This window comes from Hypanus sabinus, chromosome 6 (genome assembly GCF_030144855.1).
Source record: "Hypanus sabinus isolate sHypSab1 chromosome 6, sHypSab1.hap1, whole genome shotgun sequence".
Classification (NCBI taxonomy): Eukaryota; Metazoa; Chordata; class Chondrichthyes; order Myliobatiformes; family Dasyatidae; genus Hypanus; species Hypanus sabinus.
This window is the reverse complement of record NC_082711.1, coordinates 59,255,057-59,278,044: the sequence shown is the minus strand read 5'-3', so window position 1 is coordinate 59,278,044 and position 22,988 is coordinate 59,255,057. Positions and strand designations below refer to the sequence as shown.

At 40.8% G+C, this 22,988-nt stretch overlaps 1 protein-coding gene across 1 annotated transcript in view; it reads left to right on the top strand.

Moving 5' to 3' along the window:
• The first annotated feature begins 1,703 nt into the window (after window positions 1-1,703).
• The window catches only part of itga8 (integrin, alpha 8), a 242,751-nt gene continuing 221,466 nt past the window's right edge, over window positions 1,704-22,988 (top strand). Inside the window, exons 1-6 of the mRNA XM_059972246.1 lie at window positions 1,704-2,039; window positions 2,290-2,420; window positions 4,578-4,678; window positions 5,355-5,478; window positions 15,623-15,684; window positions 16,879-16,924. Coding sequence (XP_059828229.1) covers window positions 1,867-2,039; window positions 2,290-2,420; window positions 4,578-4,678; window positions 5,355-5,478; window positions 15,623-15,684; window positions 16,879-16,924 — 637 coding nt within the window. The 5' untranslated portion in view covers window positions 1,704-1,866. The remainder of the gene's footprint in view (window positions 2,040-2,289; window positions 2,421-4,577; window positions 4,679-5,354; window positions 5,479-15,622; window positions 15,685-16,878; window positions 16,925-22,988) is intronic.

Sequence of the window (22,988 nt, the reverse complement as noted above, 5' to 3'; positions counted from 1 at the left end):
AGTAGCACATGAACATGCGGGGAATGGAGAGATATGCATCACGTATAGGCAGAAGGCTTTAGTTCAGCTCAGACATTGGGGGATAAAGGGGCTGTTCCTGAATTCTACTGTTCTATGCTCTAAGCAAATGGTGGTGGTTGATAAGGATGCACATTTGAGATTATGATCATGTTGGCTACAAGCCTTTTAAATAGCAGAGCAGGCAGAAGGGGCTGAGTAGCCTTGCCCTGCTCCTCATTTATACAAATGTACAGTACACATAATTGTTGAAATCAAACAGCTGAGCTCTGAGGAATTGCAGCGCTGAATCCCAGAGGTCAACCATTTTCAGCTGCTTCAGAAATCATCCTTTGAAGATATTCGTATCATGTTTAATTCCACTTGCAGAACCTCAAAAATGAAGCATTCCACACAAAGAAGCACTGTTGTGGGAACTCAGTGGATCAGACAGCATTTTGTGTTTCAAGTAAGAATTCCGTGCCTGTTTGCAAAAGCAAGGCTTAGATAATCCTGCTGCTGTCTATAAGTTGTTTGTATGTTCTACAGTTTGTATGTCCCACAGTTTCCTCCGACAGTCCAAAGTTGGTAGGTTAATTGGTCATTGTAAATTGCCCTGTATTAATCTAGGATTAAATGGGGGGGGGTTGCTGGGTGGAGATGCTCGAAGGGCTGGAATAGCCTGTTCTGTGCTGTTTGTCAATAAATAAACAAACACACACATATATTTAGGCTGTCTAAGCAAAAGCAGAAAATACTGGAAACACTCAGCAGGTCAGGCAGCATCTGTGGAAAGGGAAGCAACTAACAGTTCAGGGCAAGGTCCTTCCACCGAATCGAAAGGTTCTTTTGCGCACATGCTGCAGGAAGTGCTCAATATTTTCTGTTTTTTTTAAACAAAGATCAATTATTAAAATTGCTTTTTATTTTTGATTTTCTATGTAATTTGCTTATCCGGAACAAAGTGACCACCACTCATTCTGATACAAGTACTGAAGTGTGCAGGCATTGGAAAATTATTGCAGTGCTAATTTATAATCTCTTTTGCGTTGATAAAATTGCGACTTTAGAGTACTGCTCTGGGAAGGACTGATCAGGGAGAGTTGGAGAAACACTCGCGCTGGTGGAACTCCGTTCCTATGGAGGGAAACGCCCGCTGTCCAGGCGACTGTCCATCGCGCTGCACAGATGCTGCCGGACCCGAGGAGTTCCTTTAGCACCTTGCGCGTTGCTCCGGATACCAGCCTCTGCAACCTCTTGTGTTTTCAGAGATCTGGAGAAAGCAGACTTTTTAAGTAATTCAAAATAAAGGCAGCATCTTATTAGTTCCGTTTCTAAACATCCCATTAAACGAATACAGTCCGGTTTTCAAGCTATGATAAATCGATCTTGCCGACGCGAATCAGAACTATGGACTGAAACCTATCCATGCTTCTGAAACCTTTTTCAAAAGTACAGACTAAACTAAAAACGAAACCTTGAAATTCTAACATGAATTTTGTAGTTTCGGAAAATTACAGAATGGGTCTTGTATCGCTGCAAGCACCCCAGGGTCCTTCATGCCAAATTTCAGTGATCCTGCATTGGGACACCCCGGTCATAGTGTAGGCGGCGCATGCAAGTGAAAGTTTGCCCACGTTTAATACGGCCACGGGATGGATTAGGGATTCGTTTTCTGGCTCTTCACCACCATAAAAGGACAGCTTCTTTTTTGACGCGGAACGCGAGGGGAAGCCTCCTCCCTCCCACCCTCCTTCCCGGTGCTGTCCACATTAACTAGGAGGCGAGAAGGAAGTGAAAAGAAGGTCTTGCATCCCACGCCACTGACAGCTCCGGCGCGGGCACCCACATACGCCTCCCCGGACCGCGATGAGTGCCGGCCGCCGCCGCCAGGACGTCATGATCCGCTCGCTGCTCCTGCTGCCGCTGCTCCCGGGATGTTTCGCCTTCAACCTGGACTTGGAGCAGCCCACTGTTTACAATGGACCCCCGGGCAGCTACTTCGGATACTCGGTGGATTTCTACTCGCCTGTGAAAAGCACGTGAGCAGCATTGCCCCTTTTTACATGTAACATGGCAAAACAATACGCGTCAAGAATTGACCAACTCCACATCTTGCTGTTACAAAGAATGCTGTTTGTAACTTAGTGAATATTCAATATTCGCTGGCAGAGCTGCACAGTTAATTTGAGCATGGGGTGGGAGAGACCGTTGCGTGGTTATTGCTGTTGTCTATGCTTTCTTATTTTATTTTAAATCTGTTTTCCCCTTGTGTTTTGGGGTCATCTTCAGTGTCAGTGTCCTTATAGGAGCTCCGAAAGCCAACACGACTCAGCCGGGGATAGTGGAAGGAGGAGCGGTGTACTTCTGCGGCTGGCCAGCAGGAGGCGCTCCTTGCAGCCAGATACCGTTCGACAAAACCAGTAAGTGTGAAGAGGCTCGGGGCCGCTCCTATCCCCCGACTATTCCTTCCTCTCCCGCTGAGCTTCAAACAAATCCGCAAAAGCCCCAGGATAACTTCAGTGCCTGGTAACATTTTACTTCTCCCTCATAAGTTTTACAACGTGCACAGACGAAACTACTATTTAAGAGCCACAGAAGCGACCAAATAGCAGTAGGTGCATATGCACTTCTACCTCGCAAACATGCAGTTTTAATACATTCTGAAATTGCAAATGTTCTGCAAGACCGGCGGTGCGCCATGAAAGGTTATATCCGCAATAAGCCGTTAAACAAGACAGCGTCTACTTCATTGAAAGATCGAATATGACAAATTGAAGTCATAATATTTCCAAAACTGACAGAATTAATAGGATCAATTATTTAAATATGTTGCATGTTTTCTGTCTGTAGAGTTTCACAGCACTTAAAATGTTTCACCCCAGTGAAATCTTACCTCGGATTAAATTACATTGGTTTAATTATTTCAAATGGGAAATCTTCTCACTGCCTGAAAGTTAGAATAAAGATGTTTCCTTGTATATGTGGAGTTAAAATAATTAATGTTTGCAGTTTTATTTTAAATATTAATCATTTTAAAAGTTCCTTTTAAAAGGACGAAAACTGGATAGTGAGCACGCATGGATATTTACATAAATTCAACATTTCAGTCATAAGAAATCATAGTTTAGACATACTTAAACCTACCAAAACCGCAGTTCAGTCAGTTTGTTTTTGTATAAATGTTCAAGTATCTTGTAAAATGATCTGCAAGTCTTGCTGGCAGAGTACAACTAAACAAGACAGTTTGTGCAGGGTCCATGTCACAGGCTGGAGAAGGGTAAGGTAGAGGGATGGCAGATTGCTAAATATCTGATCACTATGAAACAGACACATCGCTCAAATTGGATTTAACATCTGTTGACAACTTTTTTTTATTACGTGTTTGAGTTAATGCTGTTACAAGGACACTTAGACACTCCTCCTGCTTAACAGTTCACAAGGAAGCTCTTGGTCATGGAGTGAAATTGGGGAAGGTGAACATGTGGAAAATCAGTTTGCTTCAAAAAGAGTGGGGTTGAGGAATTGTCTGCTTTTTATTAAAGGCTGAAAAGCATCATAATTGGAGCTGATTTTTTAACCAGATGGTTCCTTTTATGTTGACATCTGCAAAGTATATGTTAAACAAAGTTAGAGAGATATCTCTGTGTGTGTGTACATATAATTAAATCATGAAGTAGGTTATATTCGTGAAAAAAACAATTAGAGATATCCATATTCTGTCAGCAAAAAAGAAATGTTTTAGTATTAAGCAGTTAAATCATCTAAGAACATTGTAATCTAAGAACATACAGGATAAAAAAACCAGAAACAGACCACTTTATGGTTCCTCCCCATTCATGAAGATCATGGCTGATATTATATCTCGGTGCCACTTTACCGGACTAACACAACATTGCCTAATTCCATTAATATTCGAAGTTCCATTGGTGTATGTTTTACATATGCTCAGCCCCTTTGGGTAGGGGATTGCCAGGATTCACTACGCTGCATCTCAGTCCTGAAAAGGCCATCCACTTATTCTGTGACACCAGCATTTTGACACCCTGGACAAATGAAACATCTATTCCACATTTACCCTTACCCCATGTATGAATGTTGTTGTACGTTTTGTTGAAATCTAGGAAGTATCTCAGCAGTCGTGTGGAAAAAATATGTAATTTATTATATTTTGTCAACACAATTATTGATCAAAACAGAGCTTTACTTCTTGGGTGTTAGCAGAATCGTTCATAGTAAAACATTAATACTGCATATTAGGTATTATTTCATGTGCTTGATAATTTTCAACAGTACACATAAAATTATGACTTTAAAATGGTGAAATAGATATCAAAATTGTGTGGTAGTGCAGTTATATAATGGTGACAAAAGTCTTGGACCTGGAAAGTTAGCTCTGAGCCTCTTTTCTCGGATGCTGCTTGACCTTCGGAGTTTTACTAATTTTTTTTCTGTTTTTCTATGTAATATAACTTGAAAAGGATCTCAATAAAATATAAAATTATGATTTTATTCTCACTTCAATATTTTACTTTCTGTAAAAGAAAATCTTAAAGTGTAACATCTCTTTTGATTATTAGATAACAGGCTCATCAGATTTAATAGAACAAAGGCACCAGTTGAATTCAAATCCAATCAATGGTTTGGGGCAACAGTCAGATCTCATGAAGAAAGTGTTGTGGTAAGTCCTTGGATTGTATGTCAAAACATCTTGGTTCAGTTACATAGAACCATTAATATTCTGTATTTTTAGTTGGCTATCGCAACGATTCTTGCTACTGAAATTTGAGAATGGTAAATAAAATCGTATGTTGCCATCTTCTTTAAAACACGTTGTAAAAGTGCTGTGTGCAGTAGAAAAATGAGTCACTGGAGAGTTATAAAGTTCAGATCTGTTTTCCACTTTCTCATTATTGTTTATTGTTTCAGGTTTATAAAATGAGAAACCATGATTTAACATGGTTAAATTCATTAAGTATACATGAAGTGTTTTATGAATTACCTGGTTTGAATAAGCTAACAAGGCTGAAAATGATAGAGTTTATGATGCTGTATGATAACTAGCTGTAGATATTATTGTATCTGAGCTTCCCAGTTAGATATATAGTTTTTTTTCAAAAAGATAACGTTGTAATATACTGTACATCCTTATGATAGAAGACTGAATCAGAACTATACCGTATCCAACAATGAGATTTTTTGCAGTGGAGGGATTCAGGTGAAGTTTCAATTTGGAAAAGTAACAAGGTGAAGTCATGGTTGAATAAGTTTGCCAGCATGAAAAGTAAAAAAAAATTGCTGTTTTGTGAAAAAAAATGATTGCTATTTTGTTTAATTGACTTGTTTTTCATTCATAGGCTTGTGCCCCATTGTATAATTGGCGTACCCTTAAATTGACTGAAGAGAAAGATCCAGTGGGGACCTGTTATGTGGCAGTTCAGAATTTCAGTGTCTATACAGAATATTCTCCATGTCGCTCTGGTAGGTCAAGCATCCATTGCAGAGAGAACACTTGATCCATTTTAAACATTTAATTTTTCTTTATTCTATGGGCTATTTCTACATACTTTTAACTGTTGAACAAATGGTGGTTGCCTATATCTAATTATTGAAAAATATTATTAATTTTTTAAAAATATTGGACTAGAATCTGGTGACTTTTGCTGGTGGTTAATATAAAATCTGCCAAAGTTCTGTTGTTGATCTAGTTTGTTTATATTCATTCTTGCAATATGGACATTACTGGCATTGGTGGCATTGATTGTCCAACTGTCTTGTTGGCTTCATAGAGTTGAAGAGCATTGCAGAAGAGAAACAGGTCCTTTGGTCCATTTAGTCCAGGGGTGGGCAAACTTTTTGACTTGTGGGCCACAAAGGGTTCTAAAATTTGACAGGGGGGCTGGACCAGAAGCAGATGGACGGAGTGTTTTGGTAATACACCTCATAAGAGAAAATAAAATATCATGGGATATGTAGAAAACATGTGCTTTAATTTCAATTGAAAATGAACAAATGCATTACAACAAAATATCTGTCTTTGAAGTCCCATGGTATTTAGCTATTTATTGAAATGACTTTTAAAACACTGAAAATTAAATGAATAAAATACAGCTTTTTTTAATAGTAACAGTTATTATTTTAAAGCACTGAAAATTCTGTTGTCCTTCAAGATATTATCATCATCACTCTCCTCCTGTCTTTATTTCAAAAACGGTAGGAGATGCAGGTCTACGTGTCCTGCTCCTTCTTATTCAATTGTCCCCTGTGCCAAAACTCAACAACGACCAGCCAGTATGCGGAGCGCGTTATTTGATCTGGAGCGCATTTTTTATTTTGAGAACGTACGTGCACCTGCGCACTACTCATGTCCATCACTTAACAGAAATGACATGTAACATGTAAGGCTTATTGAAAAAAATATTTTCAAATGCATTTTGTACATAACACAACGAAGAAACTTATTTTTAATTTCAGTGGGAACAGTGTTGTTGGTCTCCCTTTTTAGCCAGCGCATCAAAGTCTGGATTTAGTTTTGTTGTGGCGATTCTCAGGATGGATCTGAGGTGTTGGTCAGTTAACTTGGATCTGTGGCTGGCTTTGTTGATGTTCATGACGCTGAACGCCTGTTCACACAAATAGGTCAAGCCGAACAAAGAGTAAAGTGCAAATGTGGAGTAATACGCTGCACCTCAACAAAGGTCAATGTGTAGCGGTGTGCTACATGCAGCACTAAAATTACGACGCGGAGTCGGTAACTGCAGTTGAAGAAAACAACTTTATTCGAAATCCCCAGCCTCACTTTTAAGCCTCCCTCAACCTACCCCACTGCGCAGAGGCTCCAAAGCTCTGTGCTCGCAAATACCCGCAGGCTATCTCCCTTAGCCGGAATGCTGGCTAATTGTGAGCCGGTTCGGATGTGCCAGGAAATGGGTCGCCACAAATGTATATAGAGTGCATCATCTATTGGGAAAACGCCAGAATCGCGGGGAAAAAACGTTAACAAGGTTTATTAATATAATTTCATCAAGTTCTGCGGGCCGGATTAAAAAGCTTAACGGGCCGCATATGGCCCGCGGGCCGTAGTTTGCCCATGCCTGATTTAGTCTGTGCCAACTTGTTTTTTCTGCATGGTCTCATCTACCTGTTTCTGGACCATAGCCCTCCACACCCTCCTTATCCATATATCTATCCAAGTTTCTCTTAATTGCATTTGAACGCACATTTACCACTTCCACTGGCAGTTAATCTCACGCTCACAACACCTTCTGAGTGAAGAAGTTCCTCTTAAGCTCCTATTAAATATTTCACCTTTCACCGTACCCATGATCTCTAATTCTAGTTTCAAGTAACTTCTGGGGAAAGAGCCTGCAGGTATTTACACTAGTGTATCTATACCCTCTATAAGATCTCCCCTCATTTTTCTAACACTCTAGTGAATGAAGTCCTAACTTATTTAACTTTTCTATATAACTCGGGTCCTCAACTCCTGAAACAATCCTTGCAAACTTTCTCTGCACTCCTTCGAGTTTATTGGTATCTTTCCTTAGGTAGGTGATCAAAACTGCAAACAGTGTTCCAAATTTGGCCTTACCAATGTTAATTACAACTTCACCGTGACATTCCAACTTCTGTACTCAGTGACCTGATTTAAGGAATCAAGGAATTATTGACCTGTGTTCCCAGTTCCCTTTGTTACACTGCACAGCTTAATGCTCTGATTTGAAGAGGCAGTTCAGAATGAACCAACTGGTGGGTCTGGAGTCACTATAAGCCAGAATGTCTAAGAATAGTAGATTTCTTTCTCAGTAGGGCATGAATGAGCCAGATGCCTTTTTTATGAAACGCGGTAATTGCCTGTTTTCTATTACAGAAACTAGCAAGAGCTGCATAAAATGCCGAAATCCAGGGCATGCTGACTGATTCGGTTTTCCGAAGCTGTCAGTTTTCCCCACTGCTGGGCTCCCCATAGCTTTGAACAGTTGAACCAGGACTTGCTGGGAATTCTCAGCTTACCCACAGGGATTTTCCTGCCTGGCACTGGATCTGAGGGTTTATTGGGGATTTTAGGAAAAACAAACTTGGGAGGCATTTAAAGGTCATTAAAATCAGTGACAACTTATACTACCATCAAAGGCAATTCTGCTGTTAAAGGCTGTTGGGGGTGATTCAGGAATGGAAAGCCCTCACTGCAGCTTCTAAAGTGTCCTGACCCTAATGCCTAACTCCTGGGTACTGAAGGGCAAGAAGGCCGTCTACCATGCACACAGCTGAGGTAAGTGTGATGTGGTCAGACAGCAAGTGGTGATTCCCAGCCAAGTGACTGGTCCAGCATTTTCCAGTTCAGTAAAATCATGTTACTTGTGAATTCCTTAGTTGGGTTTCTGTGCTTTGAAAATATTATTAAAAAATGCAATGTGAAATATTTTTGAAGGAAGTATTTCATTTAATGGTATGCTACCACAAGTTCTTACGTGGTGTAAAGCATGCTTTTAAATTTCCAGGTGGCTCCTACAAACATATAATAAATGTGTCAGAAGAGCAAGACCATTTATTAGCACAACTCATGTTATTAAATCATATTGTCGCATGCTAGCAATTTACATCCCTTATTACTGGTGCCATTATCATTTTCAAAAAGCTGTTCCAAATAAACGAGATTTACTGTGCCGCAAACTACACAAGTTATTACACTAGCACTAATCCATAGTAGCAAAATGCAATACTGCTTGCTTTACCAGGAAATGATTTTAAAAAAAATGGGAGTTGGTGATGGACAATTTTTAATATTATCCCAGAAATTCCATTATTTTAGATCCTCTGGTGAGTCCTCGAATGGCCCAGTACACTGATTCGAAGCAATCCCACAGTCCTCTCTCCTCTGCCTCCTGCAACCACCTCATTGTTGTCCTTATCTCTGCAGCCTTGCTCTTTAGCTTCTGCCTGTATACAAACAGGAGAAGGACAGCCAAGTGATCAGATTTCCCAAAATGCAGTCGAGGCATGGAATGGTAGGCATTCCTAATCATAGTACGGCAGTGGTCTAGTGTGTTAGGACCCCTGGTCTTGCAGGTTATACGCAGATAATAATTGGACGGAGATTTCTTCAAACAAGTCTGCATGAAGTCCCCAGCGATGATTTAAATGTGTCAGGGTGGACAGTTGTTTGTTTGGTGATGGCAGTATTCAGTATCTCAAGTGCCTGGTTAATGTCAGCTTTTGGCAGCATGTAAGGTATTGTTGGATCACAGAGAAGAACTCTTTTGGTAGGTAGAATGGTCGGCATTTAATTATTGGATGTTCCAGCTTGGGGCAACAAGTGTGTAATAAGACAAAGACTGCTGTGTCTGAGCACCACACAGAGTTTAGCATGAAACACGGACCTCAACTTTTGCCATCTCTGAATCAGCAGTTTAATCTATGCTGTGTATCAAGAATCGCTCGGGTCTGATTGCCAAGCCCGGGCATGTTCAGTATAGGCAATGTCTCTGTGAAACACAGAACACAGCAATTCCTCATTTCCCCCTGATACAGCAATCTTGCCCTTAGGTCTTCAGTCTTGTTCTCCAGTGACTGTACATTTGCTAAAAAGATGCTGGGTAGAGGAACTGCAATTTCTTCACGTTTCAGCCTGGCTTGAAGTCCTCACCTCCTCCCTCTCTTCCGCTATGGTGATGTACCTTCGTCCGTTCAAAATGCCATACCTTCATGCTTGAGAGCTAAGTCCTTCAGAAGATCATGAAATCACCAATTCAATAAGACAGTTGGAATGTACATTACTTAAAGAAAAATTACATAATGCAGATTTTGGTGAGCTTAATTCGGAAGAGGTATACTTAGAAGTTTTGTAAGCAGCCCGCAACATGTCACTGTGGTTCACTGCCACCACCTTGATGGACTGGGCTGTGTTCAAGGGCTCATCAGATGATCTGAATGAATATCTCATTGTCACACACTTTATTAAAACACTCATGGATGAGTGTATCCACACAAAATCATTCAGAGTCTTCCTCACCCAGAAGTCCTGGATAAACCACGAGATCTGCAATCTGCTGAGGGCCAGCCCAGTCGCATTCAGGCCTCACGAACCAGCAAGATACAAGAGGTCCAGGCACGAGCCCCTGAAAGCCATCTAACACATGAAGTGGCAATTCTGGACCAAACGTGGGTCACTGGAGGATGCTCGACAGCTATACCAGGGCTTGAATAATATTAACTTTTACAAAAAGAAACCATACGCCATAGGTGACATCAAAGCTTTGCCCCCCAGATGTGCTCAATGCCGACAATGCTTGGTTTTGACAGTCAAAATATGGATAAATCTCCATGAACTCCCTCAGTCCACAATGACCCCGTGATTTTGATCCCTGAGACTTGCGTGAGAACATCTTTCAGGAGGTGTGATGCTACGAAAGCATCCAGCCCGGATGGGGTACCTGGCCGAGTACCAAAGACCTGTGCTGATAACTGGCTGGAGTGTTCATCGATATCGTTAACCTCTCACTTAGGCAGCCTGATGTATGCACCCGATTCAAGCAGGGTGTGCTATGCTGACAATTGTCCAGTAGCATTTTCATCCACTGAGATGAGGGGCTTTGAGAGATGGACATATCAACTCTCGCCTGAGAAATGACTTGGATCCACTTCAGTTGGCCTACTGACATAACAGGCCCACAGCAGATGCCATTTCATTGGCACAACCCTCGAACATCTGGAGAGTGAAGAAGCATACGTCAGAATGCACTTTATCGACTGTAGCTTGGCATGCAACACTACCATCCCCTCAAAACTAATCAGTAAGCTTCAAGACCTTGTCCTCAATAGCTCCGTCAGCAATTGGATCCTCAGTTTCCTAACTTGCAGACCCCAGTCAGTCAGTTCAGATTGACAGCAACATCTCCTCCACAATCTCCATCCGAACGGGTACACCACAAGGCTGTGTGCTTAACACCCCACTCTACTTACTTGTGACTGTGAGGCTAAGCACAGCTCCAATGTTAGATTTAAGTTTGTTGATGGCATCACTGTTGTAGGCTGAATCAAAGGTGGTGATGAGTCAGCATATGGGAGGGAGATTGAAAATTGAGCTGAGTGATGCCACAACAACAACTTATCACTCAACCTCAGCAAGACCAAGGAGCTGATTATTGACTTCAGGACGGGGAAACCAGAGATCCGTGAGCCAGTCCTCATTGGGGTGTCAGATGTGGAGAAAGTCAGCAACTTTAAATTCCTCAGTGTTATCATTTCAGTGGACCTGTCCTGGGCCCAGCACATAAGTGCCATTGTGAAGAAAGCCTCTACTTCCTTAGATGTTTGCAAATATTTGGCATGTGATCCAACACTTTAACTTCTATAGGTGTGTGGTGGAGAACATGTATGGTTGTGTTGTGCCCTAGTATGGAAACACCGATGATCCTGAATGGAAAAACCCACAATAAGTAGTGGATATGGCCTTGTCCATCATGGGTAAAGCCCTCCCTGCAACTGACCACATCTACACAGAGCACTGTCACAGGAAAGCAGCATGCTTTATGTGGACGCCCACCACCCAGGCCATGCTCTCTTCTCACTGCTGCCATCTGAAAGAAGGTGCAGGAGGTTCAGGGCCCACACCATCTGGTTCAGGAACTATTGTCGCCCCCCAACCATCAGGCTCTTGAACCAGAGGGAATGACTTCACTTTCTTTCTCCTGCCCCATCACTGAGCTGTTTGCATAACCTATGGGCCTGCTTTCAAGAACTCTTCAACTCATGTTCTCGATATTTATTGCTTGGTTGCTTGCTTATTTATCTATCTATCTGTCTTTCATATTTGCACAGTTTGTTGTTGTTTGTCCATCTTGTTGGGTGTGCTCTTTCATTGTTTCTATTGTGTTTCTTGGATTTACTGTGTATGCCGCAAGAAAACAAATCTCAGAGTTATATATGGTGAATGTAAATGTACTTTGATAGCGAATTAACTTTGAACTTTGAGTATTTTCCAGCTGAAAATTCCTCTGCAGTTTAACTGTATGGTCCACCAGACATTTACAGAATGGTTACATCATAAAAGAAGCTATTCTGCCCATCAAGTCTACAAGGTCTTTATGCAAGAATTCAGCTAGTTTCACTTTATTGTCCTCTTCCTTTCAAATACCTACCCATCCTCCTCTTGACTGTCACCGTTAGGCTGGTCCCAGTCCCCTACCTCCCTACAAGTGATATTTTGAACCAGTTGGATCCTCACTTCTCTTACTTCTGCCAATCACCTTCATTCTATGTCCTCTGTTTCTTTCCACTTTCTCTACAGCTTTGATGATTTTAATACCTCTGTCCAATCCCCTCATAAGCTCATTTGTTCTAAAAAGTAAAACTGTGGCTTCTCTCCCCTGCCCCTATAACAGATGTCCTTCATTCCTGAAATCATTTTAGTATAGTTCTTTTGTATCTTCTTAGGTTTCTCATCTCACCTAGAGATGGGCAGACTTATGGCTGAGCCAGTGATGCATAAAGGTGCTTTATAACTCCCTATCTCTGTAGGCAGCAAATTAAGATTTCCCATGCTTTTTAATTCACTTCTGAACTGTTTTGCTGCTTTCAACAAAGCATACATGCGTGCGCACACACGTACACACACACACACATACCATTTCCTGTGTTTCTCCTTATTGTTCCTGCTAAAATGTACTCTGTGCATTCCTACATTTATTTGGTCACATACTTATATGTTCCACCAACCCACCTGTGTCCTTGGAGTTCACTTTATGTTTTGAGTTGCCTGCAATTTTCCATCCATTAGTCCACACCCTACACATACTAATTCTGTCCTTTTCACTCCATGAACTACAGCCTTTAACAATGCCTAATATACAGCTTTTAATCAGTTACTACTATCTTATCTTTCAAACCTTCCCCTCTATTGACTGTCTCATGTCCAGTAATAGTTAGCATCCAAGTTTGTCTTAATATGAGCTAAGTCGCTTTTGTTGTGCAGCATCATAATGTCATGTGGCTAATTACTCCAATCTTGTTTAATGTGTTCACTTCCTTGCATCATAAAACCTTAACACTTTATGTGCTTTCTCTTTGTATGATCTTTTTTAAAGCCACACTATCTCTTTCAGTAGATGTCAGTAAATATCTCACTCAATATTTTATATTCAGTAAATATCTTACTCAATACTATATGCATCCCCTTTTCAGTGCTACATCCTGATATCCACCATCCTTCCAAATTGGTTTAACCCATCCTCTAAGAATATAGCAAACCTCCGAGTAAGGTGTTTAGGCCTGGCTTAGTTGAGATGTAGGCTGGCTGCTCTGTAGTAAACTCAATTATCTCAAAGCTGGTCCTAATGCCCTTTAAACTTTGTAGTTTTATTCCTTGCACCATCTCTCCAGTCAAACATTAATCTGCAGAATCCTTTTTCTTACAGATGTATAGTTCTTTTGAGATCCTGCCTTCCACATCCTTAAAAAAATCTTGCTTTTTCTGCCTACATTGTAGGCATTGATGTGTACCACAGATTCTTTCTTATTCCCCTCTGCAGAAGAACCTGCACCTTCTCACAGTTAACCTTTACCCTAGCACCACATGGGCATTACCCTTACAAGTTGTGGATGCACTGTCTTTTACACCCAACCTGGGAATCAACTAGACTCTTCGCTGAGAAATACCGGAGGTTGTTTGATGAAGTTAAAATGTTAATCAACGATGCTTCTTGGAGATCCAACACATCCAGGTGAAGGGTCTCAACTGCAAATGTCAACTGTCCATTTCCATCCAGAGACATTGTCTATCATGCTGAGTTCTTACAGTGCTTGTAGTGTTGTATCAGATTCCAGCATCAACAATCTACAGTTACCAGACTGTGATGATTCTCTGGCTATTCAAAGAATTGAAGCTACATTTGCAATCTGTTATCTGCTTAGTGATAAGAGTCTCTACACCTTGGGCTTGTATTTAAATTAATACAGGATGCACTATGTAGTATTTAATTGGAATTGACATAGTGGATGATAGGTGGAGGGGCAGGTTGTGTTGAGGAAGGAGGGAGTCTGCAGAAGTACTTGAACAGATTAGGAGAATGGGCAAAGAAGTGGCAGATGGAATACAGCTTCGGGGTCGTGCACTTTAGTAGAAGGAGTAAGTATTTTATAAAGGGGAAGGAATTCATAAATATGTGTTGCCATGGATTTCCACCATCAGCAATATCCCTTGTGTTCAGAAATCAGGGGTGCAAAGGGACTTGGAAGTCCTAGTGCAGCATTCTCTAAAGGTTAACTTGTTGGTTGAGTTGGTCGTAAGCAAGGCAAATAATATATTAGCATTAATTTTGAGAGGACTAGAATATAAAAGCAATCAAGAATGTAATGTTGAGACTTCATAAGGTATTGGTCAGACTGCACTTGGAGTATTGTGAGAACTCTTATCTAAGAAAGGATGTTCTAGCATTGGAGAAGGTCCAGAGAAGATTTATGAGAATGATCTCAGGAATGAAAGGGTTATCATATTAGGAGCATTTGATTGGGTCTGTGCATGTGCTTGTTGGAGTTTTAAAGAATGAGGGGATATCTCACTGAATTGTGGAGAGAGTAGACATGGAAAGGATGTTTCCAATAGTGGGAGAGTCTGGGACCAAAGGATACTACCTCAGAATAGATGGACTTCCCTGTAGAACAGAGATGAGGAGAAATTTCTTTAGCTAGAGGATGTTGAATACAGAAACATAGAAACAGGGAAAACCTACAGCACAATACAGGCCCTTCAGTCCACAATGCTGTGCCGAATGTGTATTTATTTTATAAATTACTTAGGGTTACCCATAGCCCTCTGTTTTTCTAAGCTCCTTGTACCTATCCAGGAGTGCCTTAAAAGACCTTATTGTATCAGTCTCCACCACAGTTGCAGCCCATTCCATGCCCTCACCACCCTCTGCATTTTAAAACAAACTTACTCCTGACATCTTCTCTGTACCTACTTCCAAGCACCTTATCACTGTGCCCTCTCATGCTAGCCATTTCAGCCCTGGGAAAAAGCCTCTGACTATCCACACGATCAATGCCTCTCATCATCTTGTGCACCTCTGTGTGGAATTCCTAGTCACAGATGACTTTGGAGTCATTGGGTATATTTAAGGTGGAGGTTGGCATGTTCTTTATTGGTAAAAGCATCAGAAGTTACAGGGAGAAGGCAGGAAAATGGGGTTGAGAGGAAAAATAAATCGGCCATGGTTGAATGGCAGAGCAGACCTGATGGGCCAAATGGCCTAATTCCACTCCTATGAATTATGGTCTTGTGATGTAATTTTTAAGCCCCAGGAAAGTGTGACTAAATAGTTTGAATCAGGTCTAATTGACTCTCGTCAGACATTTTTCAGCCAGAACATCATTGGATGGAAATCTGTTGTGGAGATGAGAGTTCAGTTTAAAATATGCAATATATATTGTATCATTCTCTCAGCTGAATCAGATAGCAAAGTGTTTGAACCAAAGCATCTCTAAAAATAGAATAGTGTCATAGTTTGTTTATAACCTTTAAAAGTGATCTTTTTTAAAAAAAAATGATAAATGTAAGATTATTTGGGCAGTAGTTTAAAAGAATTTGCAATTTATGAAAATAATGTGTGTTTTATGGTCTTTGCAGATCAGCCAGATCCCGAGGGTCAAGGGTCTTGTCAAGCAGGATTTAGTCTTGAATTTACCCAGGTAATCTTGATATTTATTGTATTTGTATTGCACTTTACTGTAAAAAAAATTCAATTGATTTTATAAATGATATACAATTTGTATATGAAAATAGAAGGAAAGAGATTCCAAGTACATCCTTCTGGTTCTTGTAACATAAAGTGGAACATGGCAAGTGTCTGTAATGAGAGAGGGATGATGTAATTTTAACTCTTGTTTAGTTGTACAATAGTAAAACTGTAACAGTGCTTTTACATGAAACAATACTTGGCTTAATTACAGAAAGGAAGCATTAAGTAATAAGGCATTGTTCCATAGCTATTGCTGAGAGCACACTTTTTGTATTAGCACACATCATTTCGTGAATGTGCTGTAATTTAAGTATGTAGCACATGAATAGCATCACAGCACTAGTATTGCCTCTACAGAATAAATTGACTGACAATTGATTCATATCTGGATACATTCTGTTTGCTAAAATATAATGAATTTAGCATAATAATGCTGGTTGAAATTTAACCTGAACCTACTTTTGGTAAGTATACATATAAACCCTCCTGTTAGTCATAAAACACACACAAAATAGTAATATGCAGTCTTAAAAACAATTTACACCATATTGGTGAGGGAACAATGCAATTCATGACACTTTCTATTCCATTTCATTATTCCAGTGTGTCAGAGAATGCATCTCTAGAATGAAGAGCTATTTTTGTACTTTGGAGATATTTATTAAGCCAGGGGTTCCCAATCTGGGGTCCATGGCATAAAAAAAGGTTGGGAACCCCTGAATTAAACTGAGGATAAAACAAAGGTCTAAGAGAATTGTAGATGCGCACCTGCCCATAGAGTTGGAAGTAAGTAGATGGAAATGAAACCTTGTGCTGCACATTTCCAGTCTCCATGAAGTGGAATGTCCAGCCAATGAAATAATTAAAAACTATTCATTAATTCTGATACCCTGTTTTGGATCTAGTTAATTTACAGTTCCCTAGCATTTTGCTAGTATAGTCTTCCATTTATCTTTTTCAGAAATTAGAAAGGAATGATGCTGTTTATAAAAGAAGTAAGCTTGCCAAATTTTAACATGTCAGGAATTTTGCTGATTTCTCTGTAAATGATGACATGCCTATGCATGGTTTCTTGCATCTTGTGTTTATAATATCAGTTACACGTCATGGCTTTGCAAAGCAATTCTGATTGATTTTTTTTTAGGATGGCAACATTGTGCTGGGAGGACCAGGAAGCTTTTACTGGCAAGGTAAATAACTGACTTCTTCTTCCGTTAGGGGAATGAACAGTTTTGTGTATGACAGAGCAACAATTCTATTGTTGAATTGCAAAGCTATCATGAGCTTAGCACAGTTGTCAGACTTCCAGATTTTAATGTTCTTAAAGAGAAAACAAGAACATCCGTTGACATGAACAATTTTGCTTTAAGATTTTTTTTAAACTTTACCCTTGATACAGGAGGTGTGTCCAATAGCTTGCATGTTTCCTGTGATGCAGGCAAAAATTGATTATACTGATCTGAAGCTGGACCCACAGCAAAATTAATGGTGCCTCTGTATGTGCTGTCTGACTGCTGTACAGTACAAATCTCATTCAAATCAGACCTCAAATGAAAAGAGAGAAGAATTTTATGAATGATTTTGGCAGCATGTATGAGTTTACTTTTTGTGTGGCAGAACAACACTGGAATGGAAATAGTTTTGATATCACATTTGTACATGGCTGTGTTATCCTGTGGTGGAATTGGTAATTGGGGAATGAGAATAGTCCAGTCTCAGTTCTGCAATAAGATTAATTTCTAAGTCAGAAATCTATTCTTTGAAAAATTTTTATGTAATGTAATGTGAATATAATGTAGAAACAGTATTCTTACTGATATGAAGTGGTCATACTACCTTATATTAGAGAAACTAAATGCAAGTATCAACAGTTATTAGATTGTAATACATAGAACATAGAATAGTACAGCACCTTACAGGCCCTTCGACCCACAATGTTGTGCCGACCCTCAAACCCTGCCTCCCATATAACCCCCCACCTTAAATTCCTCCATGTACCTGTCTAGTAGTCTCTTAAACTTCAATAATAATGAGGTACGCAAGTGGAATATAATTGCACGCCTAATAGTGGTAAACAAAGATGGAAAATGGAAAAGTAAACATCTAGAAAAGTTATTGCCTAAAATGTACTTAGTTTTATCTGGTAGTTACTTAAAGGACCACTGGCAAGGTGCTCTTTACAAATCAGCTCGAGTCTCAATTACCCAGTGATGGACTGCAGCATGTAAGCCAGAGAAAAGCTGGAGGTCAAGTGCTGGCACCAATTTTAATAAAAAGGTATGCGCGAATAGGTGGATCACGAACAAGAGGAAATCTGCAGACACTGGAAATCCAAGCGACACACAGAAGATGCTGGAGGAACTCAGTAGGCCAGGCAGCATCTATGGAAAAGAGTGCAGTTGAGTTTTTGGGCCGAGACCATCAGGGCTGGAGAAAAAATTATGAGGATTGAGAGTTAGAAGGTGGGGGGATGGGAGGAAGAACAACAAGGTGATATTGTGGTTCTTCCACTCTCCTACCTTGTAACTCTGACTCCTCATTGTATGTCCTGTACTGATGAAGGATCTCAGCCTGAAACGTTGACTGTACAAAGAACAATACAGCACAGTACAGGCCATTCAGCCCAGAATGTTGTGCCGACCGTTATGAAATTCCTCCATATACCTGTCTAGTAGTCTCTTAAATTTCACTAGTGTATCTGACTGCACCACTGACTCAGGCAGTACATTCTACGCACCAACCACTCTCTGAGTGAAAAACCTTCCTCTAATATCCCCCTTGAACATCCCACCCCTTACCTTAAAGCCATGTACTGAGCAGTGGTGCCCTGGGGAAGAGGTGCTGACTGTCCACTCTATCTATTCCTCTTAATATCTTGCATACCTCTATCATGTCTCCTCTCATCCTCCTTCTCTCCAGAGAGTAAAGCCCTAGCTCCCTTAATCTCTGATCATAATCCATACTCTCTAAACCAAGCAGCATCCTGGTAAATCTCCTCTGTACCCTTTCCAATGCTTCCACATCCTTCCTATAGTGAAGCAACCAGAACTGGACACAGTCCTCCAAGTGTGGCCTAACCAGAGTTTTATAGAGCTGCATCATTATCCCATGACTCTTAAACTCTATCCCTCGACTTATGAAAGTTTTCTTAACTACCCTATCTACCTGTGAGGCAACTTTGTACCTCCCGTGTACATGTACCCCCAGATCCCTCTGCTCCTCCACGCTACCAAGTATCCTACCATTTACTTTGTACCCTGCCTTGGAGTTTGTCCCTCCAAAGTGTACCACCTCACACTTCTCCGGGTTGAACTCCATCTGCCACTTCTCAGCCCACTTCTGCATCTTATCAATGTCTTTCTGCAATCTTCGACAATCCTCAACACTATCCACAACACCACTAACCTTTCCATAGATACCTCCTGGCCTGCTGAGTTCCTGCAGCATTGTGTGTGTGTGTGTGTTGCTGGGAGTAGGTGGTTTGCCTTTAACTTAATATTATTGACTGGAAGCTGACTTGGACAAGTGAGATAAAAAGCAGGTCAGAGACAGGGTATCCTGCAGCAGTCGATCATCTCCTGACGCCCCAGAGCCTTTCCACCACCTCCAACGCACAGCTCACAGGTGTGGTGGGACACTCTTAACTTGCTTGAATGAGTGCCACATCATCCAGAAGAGGCCGTGCAGTTGCCTGGTACACCATTAACCAACATCCATCAGTGCGCATGTGGCTTCCATGGGTCCTAACTGCAAAAAGCACTGCCGTTTCTCACCACGGTGTTCTGGCAATATCTCCCTAACCTGGAACCTCCACAGGCAAGGAGGGCCAAGGCAGCAAGTGCCTGGGAACCCCATCACCTCCAGGTTCAGCCCCCAAGTCACACATAGTCCTGGCATGGAAGATATTGTGCTAGACTTTCATTGTTGATGGGTGTAAAACCCTGACCCCTCTGCTAAATTGAAGTGGGAATACCTTCACCAGAAAGTGACTCGCCACTAGTGACAAATAGGGAGGGGCAATGTATGCAAGTGACACTCAGAATCTGAAAATAACTTCAGAAGCTAGAGGGTTTAGGTCTGAACACTTGGGTCTTGTCCCCTGATTTCCAGTCACTGCATTGTAATGGGAAAGTCTCTCGCATTTTTAGGTCCATGGAAGATAGGACACTAAAGGGTTAAAATGGTGTCATGGCCATTGACTATCTGACATTTACTAAAGTGTAAGAGATGAAGATTCATCCAGAACGTGCCTTGGTTGTTATTTTCCCAGTGCAATTAAATTCTTTCACTAGGCTTTCCAATAGTCTATTATTGATTATCAGTTAACTGATGGGCAGGGCAGCAGGATTATCTGTGAGAGGCACTGTCTGATTGGGCACCCATTCACAAAGCACATTATTCAAATGATAGTTGTCTCCTCTGACAGAAATGTAGGCCCAGGAGGGAACTGCTACCTGATCTCACCAGGCATCCTTATGACCTAGGCGAGGATGGTAAGGACCTAGGTGCTGGAATATATGAGACTGGAATTGAGACATGATTTCGAGATTGAGACGAGAACAGGGCTCTGGACCAGATGCTAGATGACAACCTGACGAGACTAGATGAGAATCCAAACAAGAAAGAATTCCTAAGTGTGATCACAGACTGAACTAAAGTTGAGCTGATATTTGAGCCCCGAACCTGAGTTCAGGTGCTCTTTAAATATCAAAACCCTGGTGCCAAAACATGGGTGCCAATTCGCGGAGTGGGCCTGAATCTTTAAAAGGTCCACACCAGCTATCCATATTCTGGAGAATGAAAGCATCTAAACCCCAGAGGCTGATGTGGTCAGGTGCATACCATAACAATCCTAACTGGAAAGCACCAGGACTAATAGCAATGGGCAGAAATAAACTAAGTGTAGAAAAGGAAACGAATACGATATAAAGAGACAGGCAATAATTGCTTTGCTAAGATTAATTTAAACCACTTTGAATCAAATAATGGATTTTCAAAAAAAAGAAGAATGTGTTGTAATAACACCAAAAAAGTTGTATCTTAAAATAATTGTAATAGGAATCAAACCTTAACACTATGGGAAAGCTGTAGAATTGATATGTTAATAGCTCAGTATGAAATATTACATTTAATACTGTGCATTTACTTGAAATCCTGGGTCTGCATCTTGAAAAGTATTTTGTTTTACAACCCCAAACTAATGGTAGTCCGAAATGGATCTGAAGTCTTGATCATTTTTGGTATTTAATTTGGACCTTTCTTCGTAAATATACACTGCACTCTAAATAAATAATTTCCACCACAGTTTACTTTACGTTAAGCCAGTTTAAATAAGTAAAGTTTCCATGTAAATCAAGATTTTAAAATTCAGCATATTTAGTACATTCTGTATGCTTTCTGAACAGTTTCACTTCTTTTTGCCTTTTATTTGAAAACAGCCCAAAGAAGCAACAGTGATGATTTAGCGTAAGTTAGTACATCTCCCTTGTGTGAAATGGATGGTCGGGAAGCTGGAAATCACATTGAATTTACTGTTTAAGGTCAGACAGAATCCAGGGATGTCTCAGTCTGCTCAGTAGAGAATTCCTTTCAACTGCATTTCAGTATTTGCTTTGTTATTGATCTTTCTTCCTTCCTGTGTTTCCCAAACGCCCCCACCAGCCCTCCTCATCCCCCACTGCTCTATTCACGTAAACATAGCTGCTGCTTTCTTGGATGGCATCAACTGTCCATGTCTGAGTTGAGACAGTGAGCTGTTTTTTTTCTGGAGGATACAACTTAGCTACTCTCAGTTTTCCACATGTGCATTTTTTTCAGTCGGAGCCGCAGAATAGCAAACACAAAAGAGAATTGTGATTGATTCACTTCCCCAGGAGTGTTTCTCCTGACTCGTCGTTCAACCCCAGGGTTGCTACTGGCTGTCACTCAATTTCCTTCGCTGATCACTGCCTTCTCTCAGCATGGCCGCCTTCCTCCACGGTATTTATCAATTGTTTACTGTTCCCTGTCCTGACTTGGTCATCTGCTTCCACATTATTTATTTCCCATTCCTGCTGACATCCTTCTTTCTGCAAACTTCTTTCACATTTCTCTTGGTTAGACTGATAAAAAAGCATTAGTTTGTTTTTTGAATGGACCTAAATACATAATATTTTACACATTTCAGTAACTATGAATTTCTGCTCACTACTTACAATGTGAGATGTTAATATTCATCTGGATCTCTGGGACAAGCTTCGCAAGGCTGATAATATGTATGTATGTAGGTTTCAAAGGAGAATGGGGATGGAGAATTTCCTTCAGAATTCTCCTGATCATGGGGTCACAGATTTATATTATGGGCCCTTTGGCCCCTCTGTCTGTGCCAACCATTAGGCATCTATCTACACATATTAATCCCAATTATCAGTGGTTAGATCACAGCTACTCTGCCTTGGCTCATCCAGTTGCTTAACTGTTGTGAATGTACCTGCCTCTATCACCTTCCCAACTACACTGTGGGTTGAAAAGATTTTTTTCTCGGGTACCTTCTGACCTCCTATTTAAGACCTATGCCCTCTGCCATGGAGTGAAGTTTATTGCTCCCTATCCTATCTCTACCTCTCATAATTGTATATATCTGCACCCCAACAGGATCTCACACCCCGTCTCAATGTCCTCTGTCCCAAGGAAATCAAACCCAGCCTGTCTAGTCTCTCTTCTTAGCACACATACAAAATGCTGGAGGAACACAGCAGGCCAGTCAGCTTCTATGGAAAAGAGTGAACAGTTGACGTTTTGAGCCGAAACCTTTCTTCAGGACTGTCCTGAAGAAGAGTCTTGGCCCAAAATGTCGACTGTTTACTCTTTTCCATAGATGCTGCCTCACTGCTGAGTTCCTCCAGCATTTTGTGTGTTGCTTTGGATTTCCAGCATCTGCAGATTCTCTTGTGCATGTAATACAGGTATCTCATCCTAACTGAAACAGTTTATCCCAGGCAACATCTGAGTATAACAAACATGAGAAAATCTGAAGATGCTGGAAATCCAAAGCAATACACACAAATAACCAAGGCAACAACCCGCACAAAACAGGATGAAGAGTTTCAGCCCGAAATATCAACTGTTTACTTTTTTTCTATTGATGCTGCCTGGCCTTCTGAATTCTTCCAGCATTTGGTGCGTGTTGCAACATCTGAGTTTATCTGCACTCACCCTCTCCAGTGCAATCAATTATTTCTCACAGTGCGGCAGCTAGAACTCCACATAACATCT